Source organism: Vidua macroura, chromosome 2 (genome assembly GCF_024509145.1).
Source record: "Vidua macroura isolate BioBank_ID:100142 chromosome 2, ASM2450914v1, whole genome shotgun sequence".
NCBI lineage: Eukaryota > Metazoa > Chordata > Aves > Passeriformes > Viduidae > Vidua > Vidua macroura.
The window spans coordinates 117,113,365-117,140,459 of record NC_071572.1 but is presented as its reverse complement, the minus strand read 5'-3'; the positions used below and the strand labels follow the sequence as shown (position 1 = coordinate 117,140,459).

The window sequence follows — 27,095 nt, the reverse complement described above, 5'->3', positions numbered from 1 at the left end:
GCGGCCCTGGCAGGTCCCGCTGTCCCTCAGAACCGCTGAGGGATTTTGCTTCCTTATAAGGCCCTGCTGTTCCCTGCTCCGGTGTCTGCGGCCGGGCTGGCATCGCCTGTCGGGAGAGCAAAACAATTCCCAGCAGGCTGCCGGGACACCCTCCTGCCCAGCCCAGCCCAGCCCAGCCATCCTCCTCAGCGCATCCCTCCGGCTCTTATCTGCAGACTGCCCGATGCCCGGGCGCAAGGGCGGGAGGGCTTTTTCCGAGCAGGCCGTGTCCTCTGGGAAGGAGGGTTATAAATCAGCTCAGCCGTGTCCTGACCAAGCCGTGGGGCTTTTGCATCCCTCGGAGCAGCGCTTCCAGCCCTTTCCCAGGGGCTGCTGGTTCGGAAGCACCTTGTCCAACAAGAGCCCAGTGCAGGAACAGCTCTAGCCCGGAGGGTCTGACAGTGCAGCTCCTCCGTGCACCCGGAGAACGATGACGAGTCCCCTGCCTGAAATAGGCTGTTAGGGAGGAAACACTATAAACTGCACTTCACTGAATGAATCTCTCCCTCTGCTTCTTCTGAGGCTCTTCCAAGGGTGTAAATATGGTGGGGAGATACAGGGGGAAGAGGAGAGCAGATCCCCCTGGGATTGGATTTCTGGCTCTAAATGACCCATAGTGGGTATAAAGACCTCTGCCATCTCCAGGAGGAGCCTTTGGAGCCTGAGCTCCACCAGTACCACGATGGGAGATGTGCTCCATGTTCCAAGAGCCTGGCTCCTGGACATTCTGCCCCCTCCAGCCCCTGGGTGCCGGAGGAGTGACCCCCAGCCACAAGGGAGCCTTCTCCCTCTCTCCAGCCCCAATTCCTTGCTCCCAGGCATCGCCTGGGGACACTCCAGCCTCAGCCAAGGGGGCATCCAGGGACCTGGAGGCCCCCTGGGGCTGGCAGCCCATGGAGTGCGGGAGTGGGGAGTATGAGATCATGATTTTTGGAAGTCTGAAGTTCTCCCGGGTCCTGCTCCTGCAGACATTAAGTCATTTTCCGGAGGAAGTGCCGTATGACGTCGATCTGGTTACAGGAGTCGAGGTGGAGCCGGCAGCTCCAGCGAGACCACGGCAGAGGTGAGGAGCAGGAGTACCAGGACACCCCGTCCTGTCCCTCTGCCACAGGAGTGACACTCCAAATTCAATACAAATCCTGGTATTTCGAGGTTTCAGATGCCCTAAAACACTCGGTTGAAAGCTTCCAGCCCTGGTTTTGATGGAAGAAATCTTTATCCACTTCACCAGGGAAATGTCTTTGACTTCCACTCAGTCAAATATCACAACAACCTTTGGAAATCAGGATTTGACACATAATTTAATGAATAAGGACAAATTAAAAAAAAAAAAAACAAACAAACTGTGTTCAATGGGATTTGTTACTCATCGCTGCCTTTAAAAACACCCCCTCAACTCTACCAAGAACAACAGAACCACTACGGCAGGGTGGGTTCTGCTCTCAACAGTTAAACTTTCTTCCTTAAACCAGAATAAGGTTGATCATTCTCTTCCCAGGCCACCGCACAGGCACAAACCCAGCGATGCTGCTGGGGTGCAGCAGCTCCTCTCAACCAACCACTGACACCAGCCCCTGCCTGGGAGCACTCACCAGCCCAAACTTCAGGAGTGCTCGGCATCACCCCTCTGGAAAATCTCTTACATCTCTCTATCAGCCTCAGCACCAGGCAAGCAGGAGGCCCAGACCAAGAGCTCCTTTCTGGTTAACAGGATTGCTGTGCTTTATTCCTCTCCCATAACAGGTTCCTCAGGACCATGTGCTGTGGCACTCTTCCCTCAGCAGGCAGACGACAAGATGCCCAAGGAAAACCTCTTCTCTTGTCTGGTTTATGCCTGTAAAAAAGGCCTTCAGGCAACCCAAAACCTCCCAAGCCGCGATGCAGCGCGCGCTGTTCCCCGGTACCTGCCTGGTGTTATCAGCAGTGCCCTCTAATCACCCTTCCCTCTGACTCACTGGCCTCCAAGGCTAAAGATCCAGTTCTTTCCCGAGAACAGCAAAGCCTTCCCCCAATTACTCCGGAGCCAATTGGGTGGGAAGCCTCAAGGATGTTTTTGTAAAGACAGAACACCAACAGTGTCCCAGTCTATAATTAGGCATCTGAGCAAGTTACAGAGGATACGTTCAAGGAAGAAAAGAGTAAGAGAATTTTATATGCACTGCTTTGTCCAAAAAAAGATTATGAAAGGCAGAGCAAAAATTATTTACCAGTCTTAGGGGGAAAATGAAACACACTTCATTCAGTTAAAGCCGAAGCAGATGTTCAATATTTGTGTCTGTGCCTGATGACCTGCTACGGTACAGCTGCTACCCAACGTGAACATCTGGATCAATCTGAAGAGCTGAGGGTGTGCAAAGAGGGGAGGAAAACACCACAACTCCTCTCCTATCTTAGCACCAAAGGAGCGAGTAAAAAAATACAATTTCATGTGAACAGATTTAACAGCCTTTCAAGAGTTCCTCTAGATGTTGCCTCTAGCTGGCAGTTCCCACACTGCTTAGTGGAGATGACTGGAATTATTGCAGTAACAAATAAAAACTTTTTTCTGATACAAAATCTAGTCCAGAGGGCTTCCTTACACAGTAAGCAGGGCACCTTGCATAACCAGGGGTCGCATGTTGGCCTCCACAAGCAGCAGCAGCTTGCAGAGAGCCACCCAAAAAAAGGGAGCAACACTCCCAAGCTGCCAAGAGGAGACAGACCCAGTTCATTTCTTCTGGCAAAAGCCCATGATGGAGACCTGTTTGTTGGCTCTGTTGACAGGAGCTGCCCCTTTCTTCGGGTTCTTCCTTTCTTCCTTTGGTTCTCTCTTGGTGGGCAGCAGGGGTTGTTTTTGGGGAGCTGGTGCCTTGGGCTTGGGGAATTCATCCTCGCTGTCCGTGCAGGATTCGCTCTCGTAAACCTTCTCAGTCACTGGTGGAAAGAACAGGGAAGGGAGCAGAGGATGATGATGGTTAAGCCATCTTTACACCAAAGACCTCCCCACGGCAGCCTTCCCATTGCACTCCTGGAAAAGGACGCTTCGGGTTCAGGGAGCACATGTCAGACACAGGAATTAAGTCCAAAGTTAAGCAGCAGGAAATGACCTCAACTCGTGCCAAGGGAGGTTTAGGTTGGCTATTAGGGAAAATTCCTTCCCTAAAAGGACTGTCCAGCCCTGGCACAGCTGCCCAGGGCAGTGGTGGAGATCTCATCCCTGCAGGGATTTAAAAGCTGTGTGGATGTGGCACCTGGGGACATGGGCCGGTGTTGCCTTGGCAGTGCTGGGGGAACAGCTGGAGTCAATGACCTTAGAGGGCTTTTCCAGCTGCAGTGATGCTGAGATTCTAACTCATATGGCAAAGGCTGACAAGCAGCCATCAGAAAGTCATGAATCTGAAGGAGATGAGAATCAGTAGTTTGGCATTAGACAATGGAACATCTACTTTATGGCTAAACCCCACCATTCTGACTTGGTCTGATTTTCACAGGGGCCAAAGCAATCAGATTTTCCAGAAATCCAGGCAAGACAACCTGGAGACATCCCCAGGCTGCTCTCACCAGCACACTGGACAGCCAGGGAAGAGCAAAGCAGACGCTGCCCATCTCAAGGGGCACAAACCCTTTGGGGCAGCTTCCTTCCACAGAGGTGGCCAAACAGGGCAAAGACAAAGAAATCCTTTATAAAAGATCAGCCCGAAGCCGTGTCTGCAATCAGGGACTCTGCCTGAAGGGGATTGCCAGCTCACCGCTGTCAGCTCCGGCGGTGGAAAGCCCAGGGATATAAAACAACGCTCGCGGAAATTAAACTGGAGTCAGCTCCACTGATGAAAGCCACCGTCAGATCCCAGCAAATGCTGTTATATCAGCCTTCCCAGCAGTGCTCTGGGATTCTTCTAGTAAGCCATTTTTCTTTAGCAACTGTATTCTTTTAAACAGATGTCTTAACTTCCCTTCTTCTGGGAAACTGGCTTTCACTTGTATTAATGCATCAAATTAAATAAGGTTTCCTACGTCACCAGGGACTGGGAAGAGGAATGCTATGAAATCCTCCCGGGCAGCGCTAGCAGGACCTCAGACAGGGACTGCAAACCAAGCAATCTCCCTTCAGAGGCAGCAGGCTGTTCAGGGAGCAGCTTCCACAGACCACTGGGTGAACTTAAAACCCTGATCCTGTTGTCAGCCCTGTCAGGAAGCGCTGGGAACTCCCGAAGCGTGCAGTTAACCCCTCCAACTGCAGTAACACAACTTAGATCAGCTTTCTTTGGCTGCAGTCTCAGCTGAACTTCAGAAGTCTGCATTTGGAGCCCCTATGGGTACACAGATACAGTTACTGATGCCCCACTCACAGCCAGACTCCCTGAATCAGAGTGGCTCAAATGATGGGAGCGCTAAAATGCTGTAACAAATTTCCCTCCAATGCACATCTGGATATTCCAATCTCCAAGCCCATGTGTGTCCTTTGAAGCTTTAGAAAGTGCAAGGTAGAAACACACAAACCTCAGTAATTCCCCTTTACTAGAGACTAAGAGCAGGCCCTCAATCCGTGGATTTCTGTTGATGTCTAGGAATGTTTCTTGTGCTTAACTCCACACACACTTTAATTGCTCAATTTCCCTCAGGGCTAATCCCTAAATTACTTTTGCTTTTTGACATCAATTCCTTGCTATTGCAGCTATTGTGAAAACCATCACTTAAAATTGTGGAGAAACATACAGTACAGCCTCATTCTAATGTTAGGAATAAAGCCTCTTAAAACCTAGTGTTGGTTTAAAAATAAAAAGACAGCAGGGAGAGGAGAAAAAAACCCTCTCTTTCGAAGAATAACTAAAATTTACATTAGCCTGGGAGATTTGCAAGTTATTTAGCCTTTGAATTATTAGGCCTATGCATGGAAAGGCTGGGGAATGGAATGGAGAAGAGAAACTGGACAACAGCCAGACAGCAAGTTCTGCACAACAGGCTGGAGGATTTGTAGTAGAGAAAGAAGCATCTCCTCCCCACCCAGTTCCTCAGTATCCAGCTCCATCCCTCTCTGTGTCCCACAGGATCTGTCTCCCAGGGGCACAACAGGGCCTTGCATTCCCTTTTCAGAAAGGGGATATGAACCAGGTAAAACCTGGTAAAACCAGGAGTCTGGATTTTCCAAGGGACTATGAAACCCTGAGGGGATAAAGAGCAGAGAAAGAAAGGCACTATTCCCAGCTGAACCCAGAAGAGACATTCCTGTGCTCTGGATGCAGAGCCTGTAGAACTCAGCTCCCCATCTAATGCTCTTTTGCTCCATTTTCCTTCCAAGTGTTTCACTGGCTCTGCCTGGGATGGGAAAGGAAAACACCCCAGAGGGTAATCGGCCAAAGCTGTCGATAACTCTGTGCAAGCCCAATCCTTGGACAAGAAAGCAGTACTTGGGATCTCAGTCCCAGTGCAGCCAGCTGCTGAGAGCTACAGCTCTGTGTTTCTCCAAAGGAGACACACCAAGTTAATGGGAAACAGAAGATGCAGCTCTGCAGACAGGTGCAGACAGACACAGGCTGAGTCTGGGCCAGGCAGCTCCAGGGCTGGGCCAGGAATGCCCGAGTGTCTCCGTGGCCAGCACCACGACAGACCTGTACAACAGCACCACATCCTGCCCAGCACGGGCTGAGCTGCACTGACATCCCCTCGGCCCAGCCAGGCAATCACAGCATCCCATGCAGTCCAGCTGACTGGATTACAAAAAAACCACATTCCACGCTCTCACGTGTTTAAAGCCTCCAAAAAATCCCCCAAAACCCAAACCAACATAGTCTGAACGTTTGCATCTCTACTTCAATGTCAGGACACGGAGGAAACAAATACAGTGATGTTACACAGCTTTCTCCAGGTCACAGGAGGAAGCAGAGTCCAGTCAGGCTGGAATTTAAAGCCTCTGGCCCTCAGGACTGTAGGGCTCTCTTCCCTTCTGAAAGCAGAGCCACCCCTATCAGAAACAGAAACCCTATGAAGTATTTAAGCCCCAACTGTTTATCTGGGATACTGTATGTTTCTTTAACATATAATCAAGTTTTGCACAGCTCTGGATTTAGCCTCAAAGGAAAAAAGAAAAAAACCCAACAAAGTTATCTCAGCCAGAATTTATCCCAGACCCTTAAACCTCTTTCTGTACCGTCTTTAAAAGCTTGCAGCTTTGGAGAGTAAATGAAGGTGGTAATCATGATGGCAGCAAAAAAGGAAAAAGAACTGAAGGAAAATCTGTGAATAATCAAAAAAGGGTAAGGATTCAGCTACAGCTCTGACTGCCTACCCAGGCCTTCACCAGAGGCTCAGTTACCTCAGTCTGGGAGCAGCAGTTCCAAGCAGCATAACTGAGTGATTTTGTGAACCTCTTTCTATCCTGGGAGAGGCTGGCCTGTTAAAATGGCCAATAAAGTGAGCTCCAGTGAGTGTAGGGCACATCCAGCCTTACCCATGCAGCCTTCCTCTTCATCAATAAACATCTTGGATTTCAGCACGCGCTTCCGCTTCCTCTTCCTCCCTCCAGCTGACACCTGGGGGACATGGCAGCATTGTGAGAAACCAGGAGCTCATTTCTGGCAGGTAATCACTGTAATCTGCTCTCACCTCCGTGGATGCAGGCTCCAGCTCAGTTTTCAGAGCAGGTTCAGGTAGTGGAGATGGAGCTCGCTCCTCCTCGGGTGTGGGAGAGGGTGGGACATCTGCTAAGAAGAAGAACACCTTGATGGCACATGGGTCAGCCTGATGCTACATGCTGAGGTGCCCAAAGGAAGGAGAGTGGAACAGGATAGGAGAATTGTGCTGGGAATTTTTGGTAAGCCAAAAAAATCAGTTCCACCAAGGGAAACTTTAAAACCAGGCACAGGAACCAGCAGGTTTTAGCTATGCATTTCACTTACTTGTTAAAAAGAGTGATTGTAATTTGTTTAGAAATTAAAAGCGGCGGGGTGGGTAAAACAGTTGTTGCTTCACTCGTGGTGCTACACATCCCAAACAAACCATGCTATTAGCTTAACCCAAGAATTAAGTGCACTACACTATCACACATCCTAAAAGACTGTTAAGGGACATGTCAAACTTTTATTTGAAAAAAAGTTTAAAAAAACCCACAAAAATCCAAACCACCACAAAGACCAGAAGCTGAGTCTTTCCCTGTTTCATCTCCTTGCTCTCCTCTGGGTTCACAACAGGGCTCCGTTCAACGCCAAGACTGATCAAACCAGTCAGGGACACCTTCACGCATTTGCACGGAGCAAAGTGAGCTCTGGAGCCTCTACCAGCAACGTCAAAGTGAGACAAGCAGGGCTTCAGACCAACGAGCGAGGCAGGGTCACCCTCCCGCAGGGCTGGCAGGGGGACAGAGCTCCAGGAGATCCAAGCGAGAAACGCTGCCACGCAAGCCCTGGGCTGCGGGGGAGAGCTGGGAGCGCCGGGAACAAAGGGCCCCTGTGACCTATTGCTTCACCAGCACACACAGGGATGCGGCTGGAGCGGCCGTGCCTGCCTGGCTCCTGCTCACCTCGTCCCAGCGCGGAGCCGGGACCTGGAGCTGTCCCGAGGGACTGGGGCCGTGCGAGGAGCTGGCGCTGCCGGGCAGGCGGCCAGCTGACCTCCGCAGGTCACCGAGGGCTCCAGGGAGACAGCGCTCGGCTGCCAAGGCCCAGCAATAAATTAATTACACTCCTGCAGCAAGGACCCGGCCTCCCAAGCTCGCTGTGAGCCAGGCACGGGAATGCAAACAGAGTGGGATAACAGCACTGCTCCTGCACCCTGCTCCGGAGCTCCGGGGACGGCAGCGCTGCGAGGACACCGCCCAACAAGGGCCCTGCTCCAGCTGGAAGTGCCACGGTGCCCCAGGGGCTGAGGGCAGCTCTGGCTCTGTGTTTATCCCAGTCTCACTGTGGGCTCCACAGACTGCCCAGCACCAAACCTGCACTACCGCTGCCCAGCCTGGCCTCTGCCCTTTGCAAATATCTTTGGGAGAGGACGAGCTAGAGGGCTGAAAACCAGCCTGGTGAAAAGCCTCTGCCATGCTCAAGCAGAGGTCGCTGAAGGCACTGTCAGTGTGCCAATTCCACTAGATTCCTCAGGGAAAATTTGGACTTTTTTTCAGCTTCCTTCAAACAATTTCCCCAGCTTTTGGCAGGCAGAAGGCACCTTCTCCTCACGTCAGAGTGTTTAGGACTACTATCAAGCTCTTTTATTACTTTATTATCCTCTTCTAGCCAACACAGCCCTCTGACATGTGATAACTCCTGAGTCAACCACGAGCTGCTGCCCACAGTTTGCTCAACAGCAACAGCTGCATGAAATGGATACAAGTTGGGCAACTGGATGGACCAAAGATGTAAATCCTGGCTTTGTTCGGTTTGCTCTGACCCTGCCTGGAAAAACTGTGAGAAGCTTTAGTGCTTCTGCTGCGGCTCTCCAAAACCCACGGAGTTTGTAGGTCACAGTGCCACTGAAATCACCCTCCAAAGTGGCTGTAAAACACTTGTCAACACTGCAAAACCTGCCCGTGTTGGTACAGCTGAAGCTGCCAAACCTCCTGTCCTCTGTGGGCACATTTGTGGAGTTTGTTCTGGCACTGGAAGCAAAACAACCTGCAGTGACTAAGGAACCCTCATACCAATATAACTTTTTAATGAAAAATCATTTAAATGGAGAGGATTGTGCCTTATGCCCTCTCTGTGTTTCCAGCGTGGTACAATGTGCTGGTGCTGGTGTAAGGAGAGCTTATTTAGGGCTACTTTTAGTACATCAAGAGCAGACTAACACAGAACTAGGCAGAAGACCTGGCCTGACACGGAATTGCCCCAAAGCACTTCACAGCAGCCATGCAGGCTGAGTTTCACACCCACAAAACCTTGCTAAGTGTGCCTGTCACTCCAGGCTCCATTTTGCTCACTGATGCTGCTGATTCTAGTTGCCCCTGCTCTCTGGAGAAACCTGTTTCCAACCTTTCCAAGGATAGATGCTCTTCAAGTCCAGCTGCTGTAAATGTATTTTTTTTTTTTCATCTAACTCACAGTCTTCTACTTCAATACCAATATAATATTACCAGTTTGAACTCATTAAAAATATTCCAAACAATTCAAATCTGTCTTCTTTTATCTGGTTGGATTTAGAAAGGCAAGCAGCAGGACCAAAGGGCTGAGTTCTCTCAGTTCTCATTCTCCCTTTTCAAAGGGCAAACTGAGTGATATCCAAATTTGTATACATGTGCTGTAGTTTGCATAAATTTACAATTCTAATGCACAGCACAAAAAAGTTAAGAACAAAGAGGGTTCTGATGCAGGAGCAGCAACAGCAGTGACAAAAAACCTTCCCAGTGCCTGACCATCCTCTTGGGGAAGAACTTTTCCCTAACATCCTACCTAAGCCTGCCCTGACACAGCTCCAGCCATTCCCTCAGGTTCTACCCCTGGTCACTAAAGAGAATGTAAACCTTGGAATAAATGAGACCAGGAGGCATCCCATTCAGAGGCATTAATTGTTAAACACGTGCTGAGGTCACGCAGGTGTCCCATAGGAGACCAGAGAGTTCTAACATTCCAAACTCCTGCCTGATCTCACAGGATGTGGATGAGCTGAGAGGTTCCAGCCGGGACAAGGATGGGCTGATTTCAAAATTCCCTCCTCAGAGCTAAACAACTCAGCTTGTCAGTAGGGGAGTGATGAGGAAATGGAAAGACAAACATTTAAAGAAATAAATACCGAAGAGTGTGGGCATATATGTATATATATATTTATAGCCAAACAAGGGGCTTCACATTGGAATGTGATGGAATTAAGGCTAATCACAAAGAACACCTTCCTGAGAGATTTATCATCCTGTGGAATAGTCTCAGAAGTGATACATACCTGATGACAAAGATAATTTGAAATTATGTGGGCAGCAGGGAAACCATGGAAACGGGCCTAGAGGTGGCATGGATACTGCAAAGATCCCAACAGCAGCCACCTCTCCCTGGCACTGCAGGTTTTCCTGACGTCCTGGTTGCTGCCCATGTGCCAGCCACACTAAATGAGCCATCAGCTCTGGCTCCCCCGAGGGACTCCACCTCCTCACCAGTACACCCCATTTGCTGTTTCACTTTCTTTTACTGGAGCTCTACACCAAACTGGTGGTTTCAATTACTCGTCCCTAATGATCCCCAAGTTCTTTTCCTGAGCAGCTTGCTGGATGACTGTTCCATTTAGCACATACTCCCAAGCTCAATTCCAGTTTATTTTCCAGTTATCTACATTGAACGGCATTTATCACCTCAATTATCCAAATTCTTTGGGATCCAGCCCTGCTGTTCCTCATTATAAGCCCAAATCTTGCAATGTTCTGGGCACCCCACTCCTGTCACAGCCACCAAGGAGACGCAGAGTCGCATCGGATACAGCTAAGCTGCTTAGCCTCCAACTTCCCTATTATCTCCTTTCTTTTTGGATCTCTCGCTTCCAACACTGCCTTCCAAACCCTTTCTGTGAACAGACAGAATAAAGACACTGAAAGTGACCCTGTGAGGAGAGGGAGGCCACTTGTGAGTGTTTCTCCCCACACGAACCGGTTCTGACCAGCCCTACGGTTCTGGAAGGCGCGCTATCTTTCACAAGAGATTTGGGAACCTCCTTCCCACACGTCAGTGGCACTGGCAGCACACTTGGTGAGGAGACAGCCAGGTCTGAGCTAAGCTAAAACAAAGACTGAATCTTTGTTTTGAGACATCCCAACTCTATGCCCAAGTGCTTGCAGCACAAAGATAAACAGAAAGCTCAGGCTACAGCCATTTCCACGGTCTTTAGTCCTTTAAACTATTCCCTCAATCACTGACCAACAGATTTGGAGAGTAATGTTTTGGAAATCAGAACCCTGACCTACGTGCCCGATTGTTTACAGATCTTCTTACCTTCCTCATCACTGCTGTCAGACAGAAGTTGTTTGATTCGCTTCCTCTTTTTCTTGACATTTTCGGGATCTCTTTCTTCCTCGTCATCTGACCTATCCGCTCTCTTTGTTTTACTGCCACAAAAAGCAAAGGGAAAAGAAAGGGAATGAACACCCATTATCTCTCATGTGTGCATGAAAGCATCATGTGTGCACTTGGACAAGCACATTCCTCACGGGAGGAAATCAGATGCCTCTTAAAACCACGAGCATCGCATACTCTGAACTGCACAGTCACTGCACAACCAGGCATAGGTGCAGGAGCATTTCCAGGCCTCTCATCCTTCCCCATATGCAGCTCTCCAGAGCAAGGAGGATTTCTTTAGCCCCTCTGCAGTTCAGCCCAGTACCTCACCTCGCCTGGCAACAGCAGCCTGGCAAGAGCGTCCTTCTGATCTTGTCTCTTTAGCTCAGGCTCCCAGCGTCCCCAAAAGCATCACTCAGAAGCTCTTTTGACAGACTGCTTGCCACTGACTGACTATGAGGTAGTGTCTCAGAATCCTGGAGCCATTTTTAAAGACTACTGGAAAAATAAAATAGCTTCTTTCTTTTTAATGTTGGCGAGACGTGTCAGACGAACAAGCCTGGAGGCTAAAGGCCCACGTATCCTCAAAGAGCAGGGACAGCCCAAGTGGCCTTCCCAACTCCACGCTGCCAACACCTCCAGGCCCTTGGCTTCTTGGACAAGACTATCAATAAGACAAGCAGTTAGTGCTAACTGCGATGGTGGGCTGGGTGGTGTGCTTACCTATTCAGTTAGAAATGGATTGAGACCACCAATTAATTACTCATAGGCCACCAGAGAGCCATCAGACTGTAGTGATTCTTTGTCTCTGTCAGTTTGGGTTGGATTAAACACAAAGGGCTGAACTTAAAATTAACTTGGAGCCTCAGCCCAAAGTAAACCAGTGGCATTGAAAGCAGCCGTACATGAGCTATGGAGATCAACAAGCACAACTTTGTGCTGCAAGTTGTGTACATAGAAGCTTGGGAATATCCCACCTTCCCTGCAGGACAGGTGCTCCTGCCAGCCCTCCCCACGCTGCTGTGGGGTCTCTCCCACAGCTGCTCACAGTGGGAGGTTGTCTCATGGAAAGCCATCCCCTCCCACTGAGGACAACCTGGGCCGTGTTCCTTCCCATGTGCAATGGCACCCACGGCCCTGAGGCACCTACAGCAGCAAATGGAAATGGAAACACCAGGAAAAAATCCTGACAGATAATTTTAGTCAGGTTTAACATGATTTAGTAGATGGAAACAGGAGGTGAGCCAGCATTGTATGACCAGCCAGCTCCACGCAGGCTGCCCCCAAGCAGGTCCACAGGGACCCTGAAAGGCATGACCCACCTTTTCTTGTCCTTTTGCTGAATTCTGTCAGACTCTGTTTTCTTCCCAGGTTTCTCTGCTACAGTATTAGGAGATGACTCTGGTTCTGCTACAGCAACTGAAGGCTTCACTACTTCTTTCTCCTCCTTTGGCTGCTCAGGCACAGAGTTGGCTTTGAGTTTATCTGTGAATAAACCATTCAAAAAGAACAAACACTGGGCATTCAGTTTGAATGACAACTTACAAAGCAGCTGGCTAGCTCTGTGCACCAAGATTACAGACAACACTACCCATCGTGTATTTAGGGACCTAGATTGGCCAAGCTGTATCAGACATGGGAAAAAGAAGGGCATGCTTTAATTTCTAGGTGATTTTCCATGGTTCTGCTGTTTCTGATGTCAAGCCACCATGTGTGCTGCAGCAGTTAAAACTCTGTGGAAGAGGACTGGGAGGCAGTGGCAGGAGATCATCCGTGGGGTCAGAGGCTGCTGGGAGGGCCACAACATGGTGCCAAAGCCTTTCTGGGAGTGCTGGGAACACAGGCTGGCTGCTTCCCTGGGCAAGGGCAAGCAGCACTGGAACGACAGCTCTCTTATTTATGATCAACAGCAGAAAGCCCAGGGACCCCACTGCTGTTAACTCAGGACTTTCTGGCAGTGGCGGAACCTTTGAAGCCAGGAGAGACATGCACGTAGGGAATAAATCTTTCTCCTGGAATCCCACCCTCTGATCCATACACATAATCATTTCCAGTTCTGCTCAGTTTGCTCCTTCTCCACAGCCACCTGACAGGTTTCCTCGGTGTGCTCCCTGACAGGACTCAGCAGAGAAGGGAACCCCTTTGGAAATGATGGAAATGCGTCCACAAAGCCTTCCCCATCACCACTGGGTCACCTCTACCATGCCACTTTGGGTTTTCAGCACATGAGCTTTGGTCTAGGGCTCTTCTCAGACCTTTAGAATTTACTCCAGTTAATTGTCCTTAGGCTGAGAGTGTCCTCAGCTCCCTCAGGCTCACCAAAACAGGAACTCAAAGAGTCCCAGCAGGGCTGTGCCTTGTCTGCTCTGTGCTGGAACTGTCCCCTGCAAGCTCTGACAGATGTCTGTTGGAAAGTGAACTTTGCTGTTTACTCTCTCCCAAAATTCCTCTTTGAAGCCTCTTGTACTCACTGTTATAAGGGAATCTTTGAAGAAGGTCCCACAGTCCTTTTCCAATATTTCAATATTTAAAAGCTTCAGCATAGTTTCTTTTGACTTGGGTCATTCAGAAGGGACCTGCAGAGGCCACCTAGTCCAAACCTCTGCTCAAAGAGAAAGGCCACTCCTCATTTGTATACACCATGTATCAGTCCTTCATTTTTTAGGAAAGAAATTAACCCTAAAACTAACAATGGGCTCCTCAGGGCTGTGTGTGATGAAAAGCAAGCACCATTAACATGCCCTGCAAAACAGGTTTTGGCAAACATCTCACCAACAGCTGGTCCTCCAGCCAGGAGAATTCACTTTAAATCAGATTTCTTCTGCACTAAAAATCCTTCCTGGGTTAGTCTGCTCAAATATGTCATTTTAATTGATCTCCTTCCAGCAAGCTTTTTGTCTGAAAAATTCCACTGAAAACCCTTAATTTTTGCTTTAAAAGCTGTGTGTTAAAACATTAACCCCTTTGAGTGCAAAAGAGCAGAAGACAGTATGGAAAACTATTAGGAAAGAGGGGATATAAAGAAAATCCAACAACTTTGGTAGAGTGGGGATGGGGAGAAAGAGTTCCTTTCTGTATGCCTCCCATCATGGGTCTAGTACAAAACATTTGATTCTACTGAATATTTTTTAATTTCTACCCAGCTTAAATAAAGGATATTAAAAAAAAAAAAAAAGATACTTCAAATAATCCTCAGGTTTGTGGTTTTTTCATTTGTTTGTTTGGTTTTTTTTAACTACAACAGGCTGTTCCCTGACCATGACAGCCTCTGAAAACAGAAAAGCACTTACTCATAGCAGCTTTTCCAAAGAAGTTGTTCATGATGCTGTTCTTTGTTGGTGGCTTGCTGCTTGCTGCAGACACCTGGAAGCAAAGAGAGAGGAATAAGCACAGGAATTGCTCCCAGCCCTCAAGGTGCACAGCACTGCTTCTGGACAAGCAAAATAATAGAGAGCATTTGTTCCCACTGCCTTAGATTTTAGCAGATTTAGCAAATTCTCAGCTTTGGAGAATTTGAGGCTACTCACTAGACACCAGGTGCATCAAAGGGGGCAGAGTAAGCTCCTAAGGACTCCTTAGCCAGGCCTTCAGATGTGACTTGGGCACATTCCCACCTGATGGCTGACAGTGCCACTGAAACAAGTGCTTGGGACTAGGGTCAGCTCCCAGGAAAGAACTGCTCTTTTTGCAAACCATCAGTGTCTCAGCTCACAGCAGCCAACAGAGCAAAGAACAGGACTGGCCAAACCAGGAAGGCTTTATCCAGCTCCTCTGGCATGTAGGCTGTTTGCAAGGAAACGTTGCTGCTCTGTTGCGCCAATGCAACCACCCAAGTGAGAAATCACACCCACACCCCCTAAGAAAGTGCATCCTCCTAATCCAACTTCTTTTCATGCAGATAAAAGGCAACCAGACACTAAAGTTCCCAAAACACTGCACACTTCACCAGTTCTAAACTCCCTATAAAAATCAGAGAAAGGAACCCAAATGTTCTCAGTTGTTATAAAAAGGCCAAGCCACCCACAGGGAGTGTTACCATTTTAACACCCATTTGTCTGGCCACATCGCTTTAAAAACAATTATACTAATTAAAATGAAAACATAATCCTATCCTGGAAAAACTGCAGTCTAGAAGATAAACAATTTAGTCTTGCACAGGTCAAGCTCTGAAACTTCCCTCACCGACCAAGTTTAAACACCTTGATACTTTTAAGACCTGGGCTTCTCATGTTTCACTTATTGCTCAAAACAAATCCTTTTAAGCACAATGGAGAGAGCAAGATCCTCAGCTGGTGTGTACATTGGGATAGCTGGAGACAGTGGAGCAATCGTCTCCACAAGGCAGCTATGCTGGTTTACACTTGCCCGAGACCCGGCTCGTTGGGGAGTGTCAAAGCTAGGGCTGTGTGGAGAGAGATCCAGAGTGTGGCACGAGAGGTTTTTGTCCCAGGTGACTGCACATGGTTAAACACTTCCAAAGGGTCCCTGAGCACTGCCAGTGGGCCCTGGGCTTGGCAGGAGGAGCAGTGCAGGGGTGGCTGAGGTCCCCGAGGCGGTGTGCGAGCGGATCATTAAAGGCACGAACTGAGGGGCTGGGGTAACTTACACCTGGGGCCTCCTTGGCCTCTGCTTTGGCCTCCTTAGGCGTGTCCTGGGGTCTGGCCGCCGCTTTGGCTGCAAACATGCCCATGATGCCTTTGTGCTGCTGCGGGGGGGGTTTGGCGGCCCGGGGCCCGTGGCCGTTGACGGTGCCGGCGGTGGCATCGGGGTCCCTTTGCCTCTGGGGACTCCGCGCGGGCGCCGGCGCTCGGGGAGCGTCGGGCGGCGTCCTGGGCACGGCGGCGGCGCAGCGGATGGCACTGAACCTGCGTGGTGGAGTGAAAAATCCCATTAGCCTTTTCAGCTCTGCGCTGCTCACCTCGTGGACAGGATGGTGCCTTCCCCCCTCCTGCAGCGCCACCGCTCCTCCGGGCCCGCGTTCTCCTGTTATGGAAAAAGGAGCAATTTAATCTGTGCATGGGACAAGAAAGAAGGGCTGGCACAGAGCAAGAGAGCTCTGATGAAAAGATCAGCTGAACCTGTCAGCAAGAGCCACAGCATTTGCATGTCAAACAAGCTGTGCAGCTTTCCTGGGGGGAAAAGGGCCTTCTCCACACCCAGGCTGGACAAGGAGCAGGCTGCATTTTATTCCTAAACGGGTTGTGCTCTCTAAAGCCTGTGGCAGAAGTTCTATGGTTGTGTGAGGATCTAAAATGTTTACAGCTTTCTGATGCTCTGACAAAGCCCACAGCTGCTGCAACAAGCAGCCACACTCAGCCAGGTAACCAAATCCCAGCTGAAACTGAACAATTGAAATGGCTCAGAAAATATCCACCACATTCCGATTTAGCTACACAAAGTAATTTCCAAGTAATCCCTGAGAGTGAGAAGCAGCTTGGATTATAATGGCCTGAAACTTGATTGTTTGGGGATATGGAGACACAAGAACTAAATGACGTGCTCACAGCTACAGCACAACTCACTGACAGTCAGGAATAGCAGTTCCCAAAAATAGCCGAACTCTGCTCCCCACTGTGCAAATCACAGGCGACGCTTTCCAGATTTCCCACAGAAATGCCACAAAAGAGCCCAGCTCACGCCTCCCAGCCCACTGAATTACACAGCATATTTTTATTTGCCTAAGAAATAAAGCAGCCTTCTGCCAGTTCATTTCTGTGCCTCAGCATTAGCTGCTCACGAGCACAGTCCACTTCTACTCCCATCAGGATCTGTATTAACAAAACAATATCATCTCCACAGCATTCCCAGGCTGCAGCAGCAACCCCTTGACATTCGAACCTTTAAAGGAAGGAAAACAAGACATGGAAGAAAAATAATCCTACTCTCCTTTATACTTTCAATCTGTTTTTAACATGGTTAATACAGCTCTCAGGGCAGTGTGAGCTCCTACTCTAAACACCACCAACTCTCCAATATATAATATTGTCACAAATAATACTGTCAATGGTCATGTTGACTGCGCAGCAGAGCTCAGCTAACCTTCCCACGTTCCAAGTCAGCTTGCCTTGATGCTGCTGTGTGACTATACCTTTATGGGCTTGACCCAAAATTCAGTAAATAACCACTGAACAAATAGCCAATACTTGGACTATGCTCTGCAAACAAGGAGCTGCTTCTGTTTGGAAAGCTGGCAATGGCAACAGGCATTAAACCCAGATATTAGTTAGTACATCTAACCACCTCCACTGTCTTCACAGCAAAGCAGGTCCCACAGAAACCCAGAAAAGAACAAAGATCCTTGTCCCAGAGCTGTGAAATTATCTGGACAGACAGGGAGGTTCTGTTTGCTACAAACCTCACATAATTAAACGTCTGGCTTTTGCAGGTCCTGCAGGAATCTTTTCCCAAGTGTCACAGACAATCCATGCAGCTGGCAAGAGAGAGGGAATGGGATCAATCTGTATTTACTTCAGCTGGTCACAAATGAAGAAGGTGCATTTTTCTTAGTTTGCTTGGGAAATCCTGCTTCAAAGCTGGATTTATATGTAGGCTTCAGAGAGCTGCTTCAGAACCTGGATTATCTAAACCTTACGGAGGTTCAAATCCCAAAGGATACAACTATCCCAGGTTGGGATGCCTAAGAGTAAAGGGAGTGCAAGAAGGCAACTGCAGCCACACCCAGGGCACGCGGCTCCACTGAGGTGGGATCACCCAGCACCTTCCAGGGCACCCCCCAAACACACAGCTTCTATGCCACCTTTTACAGCTTTTCTCTGCTGCTCTCTTGTCAACACTTTGGATACAACCACGTTTCCCCTCTCAAATAGTATACTCCTGCTATGACACACCCTTCAGGCATCCCCCTTTAAACCAGATTGGTCATGGCACCGTGCATCCCCATGACTTCAGGCTGGAGCCGTCCTGGTGGGAACAACACACAAATGAGAAGCTGCAGCTGCCAGGCGCTGCTCAGGAGGGAGCCAGTGACTCCTGGGGACTGCAGTCCCTCCCAGCTCTTCTCCAGTTCCACCAGGACGGACACTGGTGCTGCCTGGACTGTTCTGTGTGCTTCTCCTAGGTCTCAGAGATCACAGCCTACTCTGAGCTGCAGCAAACCCACACACAGATCAAAGCCCAGCTCCTGGAGAAGGAGTTGCTGTGAGACATCTTCAGAGAACTGGATGAGTCCAGAAGATGAAAACACAGTTTCACAAAACAGAAAGCAAACTCCTGTAAATGCTTTGCTGAGCACATCATTCATGGTTTTATCAGCCTGTTTCAATTTTCTCTTCCTGTGTGGCTGAGCACTGGATTAAAATGGTCATGATTAAATGTGGCCTGGGAAAGAGAGAAACGTTTCCAGCCATCAGACAAGCAAGGTACTGGAACAGTCTCCCCCTTGGAGTAAGGACTGAGTGAACCAACTTGTGAGCTCAGTTTACAAAACAACCACACAATGTGCTCTTTGGGCACTGCTCTGGCAGGACTTTGAGGACATCTTTTCCTAGCTTTCTAAAAGCCCAGGCCTATCTAGTAAGCATTGAAGTGGAGTCTGGAAGTGCTTCAGAAGGAAAAGGGAGGCAGGACTCACTTGCTGCAGTGCTGCAGGTTTGTTTTGACGATGTCATAGTCGGTGTTGTAGAGGGGGGAGCTGTCCTTGAGCAGGGCCTTCTGAATGCTGTACACGTGCACACTGGCAATTGTGGACAGCTTAGACTTCATTGCTGGGGAAAAAGAGAAAAAAAAACCCTGTTAGCACACCCTTTAGGATGCAGAAAGACTGACAGACTACTCAACAGCAACATATGAATATAAAAAGGCCCAACCACACCTTCTCCCAGCGCTCACTAATGAAGAATTCAAGGCAACAAACTCCACAAGGCTGTCACGTTTTCCACTACACACTCTTGGTTCCTGCACAACTGACTTACGAGGGATCTCTCTGTGTTTACTTTCAAAGCCTCCAGTGCTTGGGATGCAGAACAGCTGAGTGAGTACCTAAAGCTAAGGCAGAAGGTAGCTGGTCACAGCTCTGCACTGCTGGAACTGCTCTCTGCCACTGGGGCTGTGTCCAGCACCACAGTGTCACCCCCGCCAGTCTGCTGGAATGAAAACTTTCTCTCTTTCATGCTACTTAGACTGCAACCCCCTTGAGACAAGGGTTGGCTTTCAGGAATTCTTTGTTCATTGCTTATATTGTTCTTTCCACAGAGTCCTGGTCTGAGGCTGAGCTTCTAGGCACTGTAAAAATACACACAGTAATCATTTCTTGGGGCCAGTCCTAGACTATGCAGCCCTACTCCCATCAAAAATCTCAGCCTCTTCCAAATATAAGTCATACCTCTGGCCTGCCTTCCAATACAAAAACCATGAGCAATCCTTTCCTCCACAGCAAAACAGTGTTACGCAGCACACATAACTCAACAAACATGACACAGAGTAGCTGCACTGCCTGACAATCTCCTACTCTGAGGAAAACAGCCGGAGCTAGAAATCCACTTCAGATTTCCAACAACGCAAGTCCTTCAAACTAAGTGAGGTCATTAGCTCAGATCCTTAAGGTCACAAATACCACAGTGTGCTCTCAAGTGCCAAAGATGTTATTTGAAAGTGATGAAGAGCCTGAAGCTGCGTTTCAGTTCTGTGGGTAAGGCTTCATCAGCAGGACCAGAAAGATGGTGAGACAACAGACAGTGCACGGAGCAGTGTTGCAATGGGGGTTTTTCCACCTTTCACTCACAAAAGTGAGGTAAATGTTCTATGAGAACGTTTTAACAACCACGGGACCCAGAGCAAAGACTGCAATTGCATTGAACCAATGACCAGGATTACCAGTTTCAGCATTCTTGGGGGCCTGAAGGCTCACAGTTGTTCTGAGATGCTACTGGTGTATTGTCTCCCTGCTGTCAGTGGCAGGGAAGTGGGAAGGAATCATTGACAAAACATTCAGAATTAAAAAAAAAAAACAGACTCAAATCACAAGCCTGAAGGTATTCAGCTGCTGGCTCAGATACTCCAAATTCTGAGAAACAGCTGGTACAAAAAGTACACACCTGACCCCGAGAGCCTGGCTGGGCATTTACGTGCAGATGGCAAGTTCTGAGCTTTGCTCATTTTGCTGTTCTTTCAAAGAAAAAAGTTTAAGCCACACGACTTTCCCAGCCTGCTTACCTTCAAGTTTATCCTCCCTCACTACTGCGACCTTGTGGCACTGGAAAAAAGAAATACAATCTTAAAACCTGAGGTTGTATGCAAGACTGCTATTGCCAGTTATTAAACAAGAAAGCCTAATGATTACTGTAGCACAGAACACTGACAATGCTTTTAAACACTTATCAGTTTTTAAACCTCTGAAATGTGCTCTCTGGCCAGTCTTCAAGGTCTATACCTGCTCCAGGGCATTTAACAGGCTGTGGTTAATATTGGGATGATCCAAAGAGACAGACTGAAAACCCCACCACTAATTCTGTGTTAAACAGATACCATGGACCTGTCTGAAATCAGGGAAAATCCTGTTAAATTCAAGCTATAAACATGACACTGCCTGTGCAGCTTTAGTTAAATACATCCCATTATACAGAACTAATGCAATAAATAATCACCTTCCATTTCAGGCAGATTTGGAGATTAAAAAACAATATTCCAAGCAAGTGAACCAGTTTATTATTTAGGAGAACAGCAAAAAGGTTTGTTGGTGTTTTTTCCAATCTACAAAAAAAAGCCAGGACACCCTGAGATTTACTATTCCTAAAAGAAGACTGGATCATATTGTAATAGATATCTGTGTATTTAAAAACACCTGGTGGAATGTCAAAGGCATTTAGTGTTTGGCTCTTAAATTTGTCTGTGGGCAAAGGGGAACAGACACTGAATTTTCCCATTTTCTTTTAAAAACCTCTGGGGGATCTGCCTGAAGTTTTAGATGACATTCCTGAAAATCTGACAAGCAGCAACGAAGAAAAAGAAATTAATTAAGCAGCAATTCCTTTACTTAATATGCTGAAGCACTGTAAATATAAAATACAGTAAATTAATTTATGTTTCTTTTGCTCACTGGGATTAAAAAGTTGCTTTAATTAGGCAGCAAAAGAGCAAGTGGCAAGAAGACACAAGCAGGTAAGAGGCTAACCAAAGATTGGCAGTCTGGGCCCCTGAGTGCAGAAAGCAGCAGGCAAAGGGCGTGCAGTGTTAAGGAGGAGCACTTGAGAGGGATTCCCAGGGCTCTTCCTGCAGGAGTGCTGCAGCTGCATCCGCAGCATTCCGGCTACACCTACTGCCAGCAGGCAGCAGTGCAGGGCTGTCCCAGCAGTGCAGGGCTGTCCCAGCAGTGCACAGCAGTGCAGGGCTGTCCCAGCAGTGCAGGGCTGTCCCAGCAGTGCACAGCAGTGCAGGGCTGTCCCAGCAGTGCAGGGCTGTCCCAGCAGTGCAGGGCTGTCCCAGCAGTGCACAGCAGTGCAGGGCTGTCCCAGCACTGCAGGGCTGTCCCAGCAGTGCAGAGCAGTGCAGGGCTGTCCCAGCAGTGCAGGGCTGTCCCAGCAGTGCAGGGCTCTCCCAGCAGTGCCCAGCAGTGCAGGGCTCTCCCAGCAGTGCAGGGCTCTCCCAGCAGTGCCCAGCAGTGCAGGGCTCTCCCAGCAGTGCAGGGCTCTCCCAGCAGTGCCCAGCAGTGCAGGGCTGTCCCAGCAGTGCAGGGCTGTCCCAGCAGTGCCCAGCAGTGCAGGGCTCTCCCAGCAGTGCAGGGCTCTCCCAGCAGTGCCCAGCAGTGCAGGGCTCTCCCAGCAGTGCAGGGCTCTCCCAGCAGTGCCCAGCAGTGCAGGGCTCTCCCAGCAGTGCAGGGCTCTCCCAGCAGTGCCCAGCAGTGCAGGGCTGTCCCAGCAGTGCAGGGCTGTCCCAGCAGTGCACAGCAGTGCAGGGCTGTCCCAGCAGTGCAGGGCTGTCCCAGCAGTGCACAGCAGTGCAGGGCTGTCCCAGCAGTGCAGGGCTGTCCCAGCAGTGCACAGCAGTGCAGGGCTGTCCCAGCAGTGCAGGGCTGTCCCAGCAGTGCACAGCAGTGCAGGGCTGTCCCAGCAGTGCAGGGCTGTCCCAGCAGTGCAGGGCTCTCCCAGCAGTGCAGGGAGAGCAATAATAACCTTCCAATTCAGGCAGATTTGGAGACTGACAGAATATTTCATGCATGTGAATCAGTTTTTTGTTTAGGAATAAAAAAAAAAAAAGGTTTGTTGGTGCTTTTTTCCAATCTACAAATACAAGCCAGGACACCCTGAGATTTACTATTCCTAAAAGAAGACTGGATCATATGGTAATAGATATTTGTAATATATTGTAATATTGTAATAGGCATTTAAAAACACTTAGTAGGATGTCAAAGGCATTTCATGTTTGGCTGTTAAATTTGTGGGCAAAAGGGAGCAGACACTGAATTTTCTCATCTTCTTTTCAAAACTTCCGGGGTATCTGCCCAAAGGTGTAGCTGACATTCCTGAAAACCTGACAAGCTAAATGCAGTAAGCAGCAGTTCCTTTGCTAGATAAGCTGAAGCACTTTAAACGTAAAATGCTGCTAATAAATTCATGTTGGTTTGTTCACCAGGATTAGAAAGCTGGTTTAATTAACAAGACAGCTTCAGCTGTAGCTGTGCTGTGCTGTTTGCTATTATTCCATGCTCCATGGGCTGTCCCTCCAAGCAGCCCTCAGACACCTCCACGCCACAGCAGACCCTGGGACGTGGGAAAGTTGACCTCAGAAGGGCCCCTCCACAAGGTTTTGTGATCTTTGCTGCCCACCAGCAGCCAGAGGACTGAGGTGAGTGGTGACAGGGTCTCAGTGAGCTGGTTAAGAACCCTGCGGTGTCATTCCGCACCGTGCTCCCAAACCACGGCCAATGGATCTTTCCTGCCCGCTGGGACAGACACTGAGCCTTCTCCTGTCCCTGTCCAGGAGCCCTGGCACACTGCAGCTCCTGCTGCAGAGAGAGCCAGCGCAGCTTTCCACCCCGGAGCACAGGAGGAGGCAGAAGAGACACCACAAGCAAGGCTGACAGACAGGCCCTGCGAGAAGGGCACCACTCACAACGTGTCCGTTCTGGAGGAGGTTTCCTGCCACCAGGTAGGTGACGTGAAGCTGAGCTCCCGAGTTCTCCTTGCGTCTCCTCTCCACGTAATCATAGAGCATTCTGCACAAAAGAAACCAGAGTGAGCCAGCAGAGAGCAGAGGGCCTGCAGCCCCTCCCAGGGAGCCCAGGCTGCAGGCCCCGGGCAGAGCCAGCCTGGCAGGGGCACACTGCTCTCTCGGGATTAATTTCATTAATCAGGGGTAATTTCCTGAGTCCCTTGCTCCTCTGCCGCTGCGGAGAATCCCAGTCCAACTTGCACACAAACCAAGGGGCAAACACATTTAACAGTATATAATGCATTTAAGAACACATCGTAATAAATATAATAAATAGAATTAATATAATATGCTATATAATATAATGCTATATAATACTGTATTATATTAAATAGAATATACTATCTGTATTATATATCATAATATATAATAATTTGTATTACATATAATACATATAATTATATATAATAATGAATATAAAATATATAGCATATGTAATATCTATAATATATTGCATATATAACATAATATAATATAATATAATATAATATAATATAATATAATATAATATAATATAACATATAATAATGTCTTTTTTAGTATAAAAACACATTTAACAGTATATAATGCATTTAAGAACACATCATAATAAAAAAATAAATAGAATTAATATAATATACTATATAATATAATGTTATATAATACTGTATTATATTAAATAGAATGTACTAACTGTATTATATATCATAATATATAATAATATAATCTGTATTACATATAATACATATACTTATATATAATAATGAATATAATATATAATATATAGCATATGTAATATCTATAATAGATTGCTAATCTAATCTAATCTAATATATTTTATATATATATTTATATATATACATATAATAATGTCTTTTTTAGTATAAAAACACATTTAACAGTATATAATGCATTTAAGAACACATCATAATAAAAAAATAAATAGAATTAATATAATATACTATATAATATAATGTTATATAATACTGTATTATATTAAATAGAATATACTATCTGTATTATATATCATAATATATAATAATTTGTATTACATATAATACATATACTTATATATAATAATGAATATAATATATAATAATATATAGTATATGTAATATCTATAATATATTGCATATATAATATATATTTTAATATATTATATATAATCATACTTATAATAATGTCTTTTTTAGTATGAAGATACATTTAATAGTATATAACACATCATAATACATATAATATAATATATATTTTATATGTAATACATATTATATATTACATATACAATGTAATATATAACGATATATTATATAATATATATTTTTACATGCAATATATATATTTAATGTATATCTAATAATACATATAATAATGTCTTTTTTAGTATAAAAACACATTTAATAGTCTATACCAGTGGGTCTCAGAGCACCTGGGCAGCCTGTTCCAAAGCCTCTCCCCCAGAAACCCCTCTCTTCCTGAAAGCCCTGAGAGGGGAGGTTTGGTGCATCACTGCAAGTTTTGATGCATGTTTTGGTGCATGCCTGCCCAGGCAGGCTGGCAGACAGCCAGGCACATGGAGTACCACAGCTGGCTGTGCCTGACCACACAGGCAGGGCTGGCAAGCATTTCCAGAGGAATCATTTTAAGGGGCTCACACGAGGATGGAAGCAGGAATTGACATGGAACTGACAGGAGTCAGCCCTCTTTAAAGTCCTTCCCAACCCAAACCATCCAGTGACACTGTAATCTTACTTTAACAATACACAAGCTGCTAAGACAGAGTTAAAAAAGAATTACTTGTCCCTATGTCAGAAGTCACCTGTTTGCTTCAAACACATGAAATATAACAGTACAGGTTGGCAATGCCCCGGCCAGTTCTAGTGAGCCAAGAGATTTGTTATTTCCCACAGAAATAACAAATCCCTCCTGTTAAGCTTGGACTGTAAATGTGACACTACTCGTGCAACTTTAAATATTCCATGATACAGAACTAATGCAGCCAATAAAGACCTTCCAATTCAGGCAGAGTTGGAGAGTGACAGAATATTTCATGCACGTGAATCAGTTTGTTGTCTGGGCTCTGGGGGATGCAGGGACACCTACTGTTTAGCCTGGTTGACGTGGACGCCCAGGGTGTAGCTCAGCCATTTGTAGGTCACCTGGAAAAGGGAGAAAAGACCCAAAATCCACTTCAATAACAAAACCTCGGCCTCGCAGTGCGATCCATCTCCCCTCTTTGGCTTGGTGCTCCGTGGAACTCCTTGGACACCTCCCTCCCCGGCAGGAAACCCACGGCAGGAGTGAGAGCGCGAGCACACCCTGAACTCCTGCGAGCTGTCCCAGAGGGTGTGGGGGTAACCCCAGGGACACGGCTGGGCACATCTCAGCCCTGCAATCCCTGCCCTGTCCTTCTGACCAGGTGCCTCCCCGACACCTGCTCCTCCTCCTGCTCTGCCCTTCCAAACCCGGCTCCGGGCTGAAAACACAATTCAATTCAATTCTCCTTTGTCGGCGCTGCTCTCGGGATGAGCTGCAAAGCCACAGGCTGCTCCTGGTCACGTCCTCAGACAAGCTGCACCAACTCTGCTGTGCCATTTTGTTTTGTCTTGTTATCTCATCAAAACCCATTTTATTTCATCTTGTTTGTTTTTCTTCACAAACAAATTTTTGAAATAAGCTTGGAGGGGAACAGACCCGCGCAGGAAACCACCAGTTTTACGAACTGCCTTCAAAACAGTTCGGGAAGGGGGGAAAAGAGGGGGAGAGGAGGAAGAGAGGGGAGAAGGGAGGAGGAAGTGGGGAGGAAGAGGGAGAAGGAAGAGAAAAAGGAGGAGAAAGAAGAGGAGGGAGGACGTAAAGAGGGGAGAAGGAGGAGGAAAAGGGAGATGGAGGAGGAAGAAAGGGGAGAATGGAAGGAGAGAAGGAATGGGGAAAGAGAGAAGGGAAAGGGAAGGAGACAAGGAATGGGGAAGTAGAGTAGGAACGGGGAAGGAGAGAGCAGAGAAGGAAAGGAAAGGAAAGGAAAGGAAAGGAAAGGAAAGGAAAGGAAAGGAAAGGAAAGGAAAGGAAAGGAAAGGAAAGGAAAGGAAAGGAAAGGAAAGGAAAGGAAAGGAAAGGAAAGGAGGAAAGGGGCAGCGGAAGGCAGAGAGTGGGAAAGGAGGAAGGGGCGGAAGGAGGAGGAAGGGGGGAGCAGGCGGCGGGAGCAGGGGAGCGCGGGCACTCACGACGCGGTTGTGGTCGGTGACGAACTCGTCGATGTTCTCCAGGTACAGCTCGTCCGCCATGGCCGCGCCGGGCCCGCGCTTCCCGCCCGCCTCAGCGCCGCGCGCGCGCCGCCGCCATGGCAACGGCCCCGCCGCCGACGGCGGCCGCGCGGGGACACGGCGCGGCGTGCGCCAACGGGAACGGGAACGGGAGCGGGAGCGGGAACGGGAACGGGAACGGGAACGGGAGCGGGGCGCGGGCGGGCCCGCGGCTCGGCTCGGTTCGGTTCGGTCCGGTCAGGAGCGCTCCCCCGGGCCGGGCGGGCCCGCAGCTCGGTTCGGTTCGGTTCGGTTAGGAACGGCTCTGCCGGGCCGGGCGGGCCCGCGGCTCGGCTCGGCTCGGCTCGGTTCGGCTCGGCTCGGTTCGGCTCGGCTCGGCTCGGCTCGGTTCGGCTCGGCTCGGTTCGGTTCGGCTCGGCTCGGCTCGGCTCGGTTCGGCTCGGCTCGGTTCGGCTCGGCTCGGCTCGGTTCGGCTCGGCTCGGCTCGGCTCGGCTCGGCTCGGCTCGGTTCGGTCCGGTCAGGCTCCTGCGGTGAAGCCCCCGCGAAGAAGGAGCGGCCGTGGCGCTGCCCCGCTCCCTGTCGGTGCTGCTCGGCCGGGGGAGCCTGGCTCCCACCGGGACACCTGCCCTGCCGGCCTGCCCTGAGCCTCACCCGTCACCGCTGCGCCCTTCCTTCCGTCACCTGGGCTCCATTGGAATAAAATACAAT

At 48.4% G+C, this 27,095-nt stretch overlaps 1 protein-coding gene across 1 annotated transcript; it reads right to left on the bottom strand.

The window, feature by feature from the left end:
* Positions 1-1,321: 1,321 nt before the first annotated feature.
* Positions 1,322-26,469, bottom strand: POLD3 (DNA polymerase delta 3, accessory subunit). Its single transcript, XM_053970523.1, has 12 exons — positions 26,348-26,469; positions 25,227-25,282; positions 23,046-23,148; positions 20,151-20,190; positions 18,571-18,703; positions 15,586-15,844; positions 14,270-14,342; positions 12,302-12,464; positions 10,917-11,029; positions 6,622-6,716; positions 6,467-6,548; positions 1,322-2,952 (listed from the first exon to the last, which is right to left on the bottom strand). The coding sequence occupies exons 1-12, from the start codon at positions 26,405-26,407 to the stop codon at positions 2,747-2,749; spliced, it is 1,383 nt and encodes a 460-aa protein (XP_053826498.1). The 5' UTR covers positions 26,408-26,469; the 3' UTR covers positions 1,322-2,746.
* Positions 26,470-27,095: the final 626 nt, after the last annotated feature.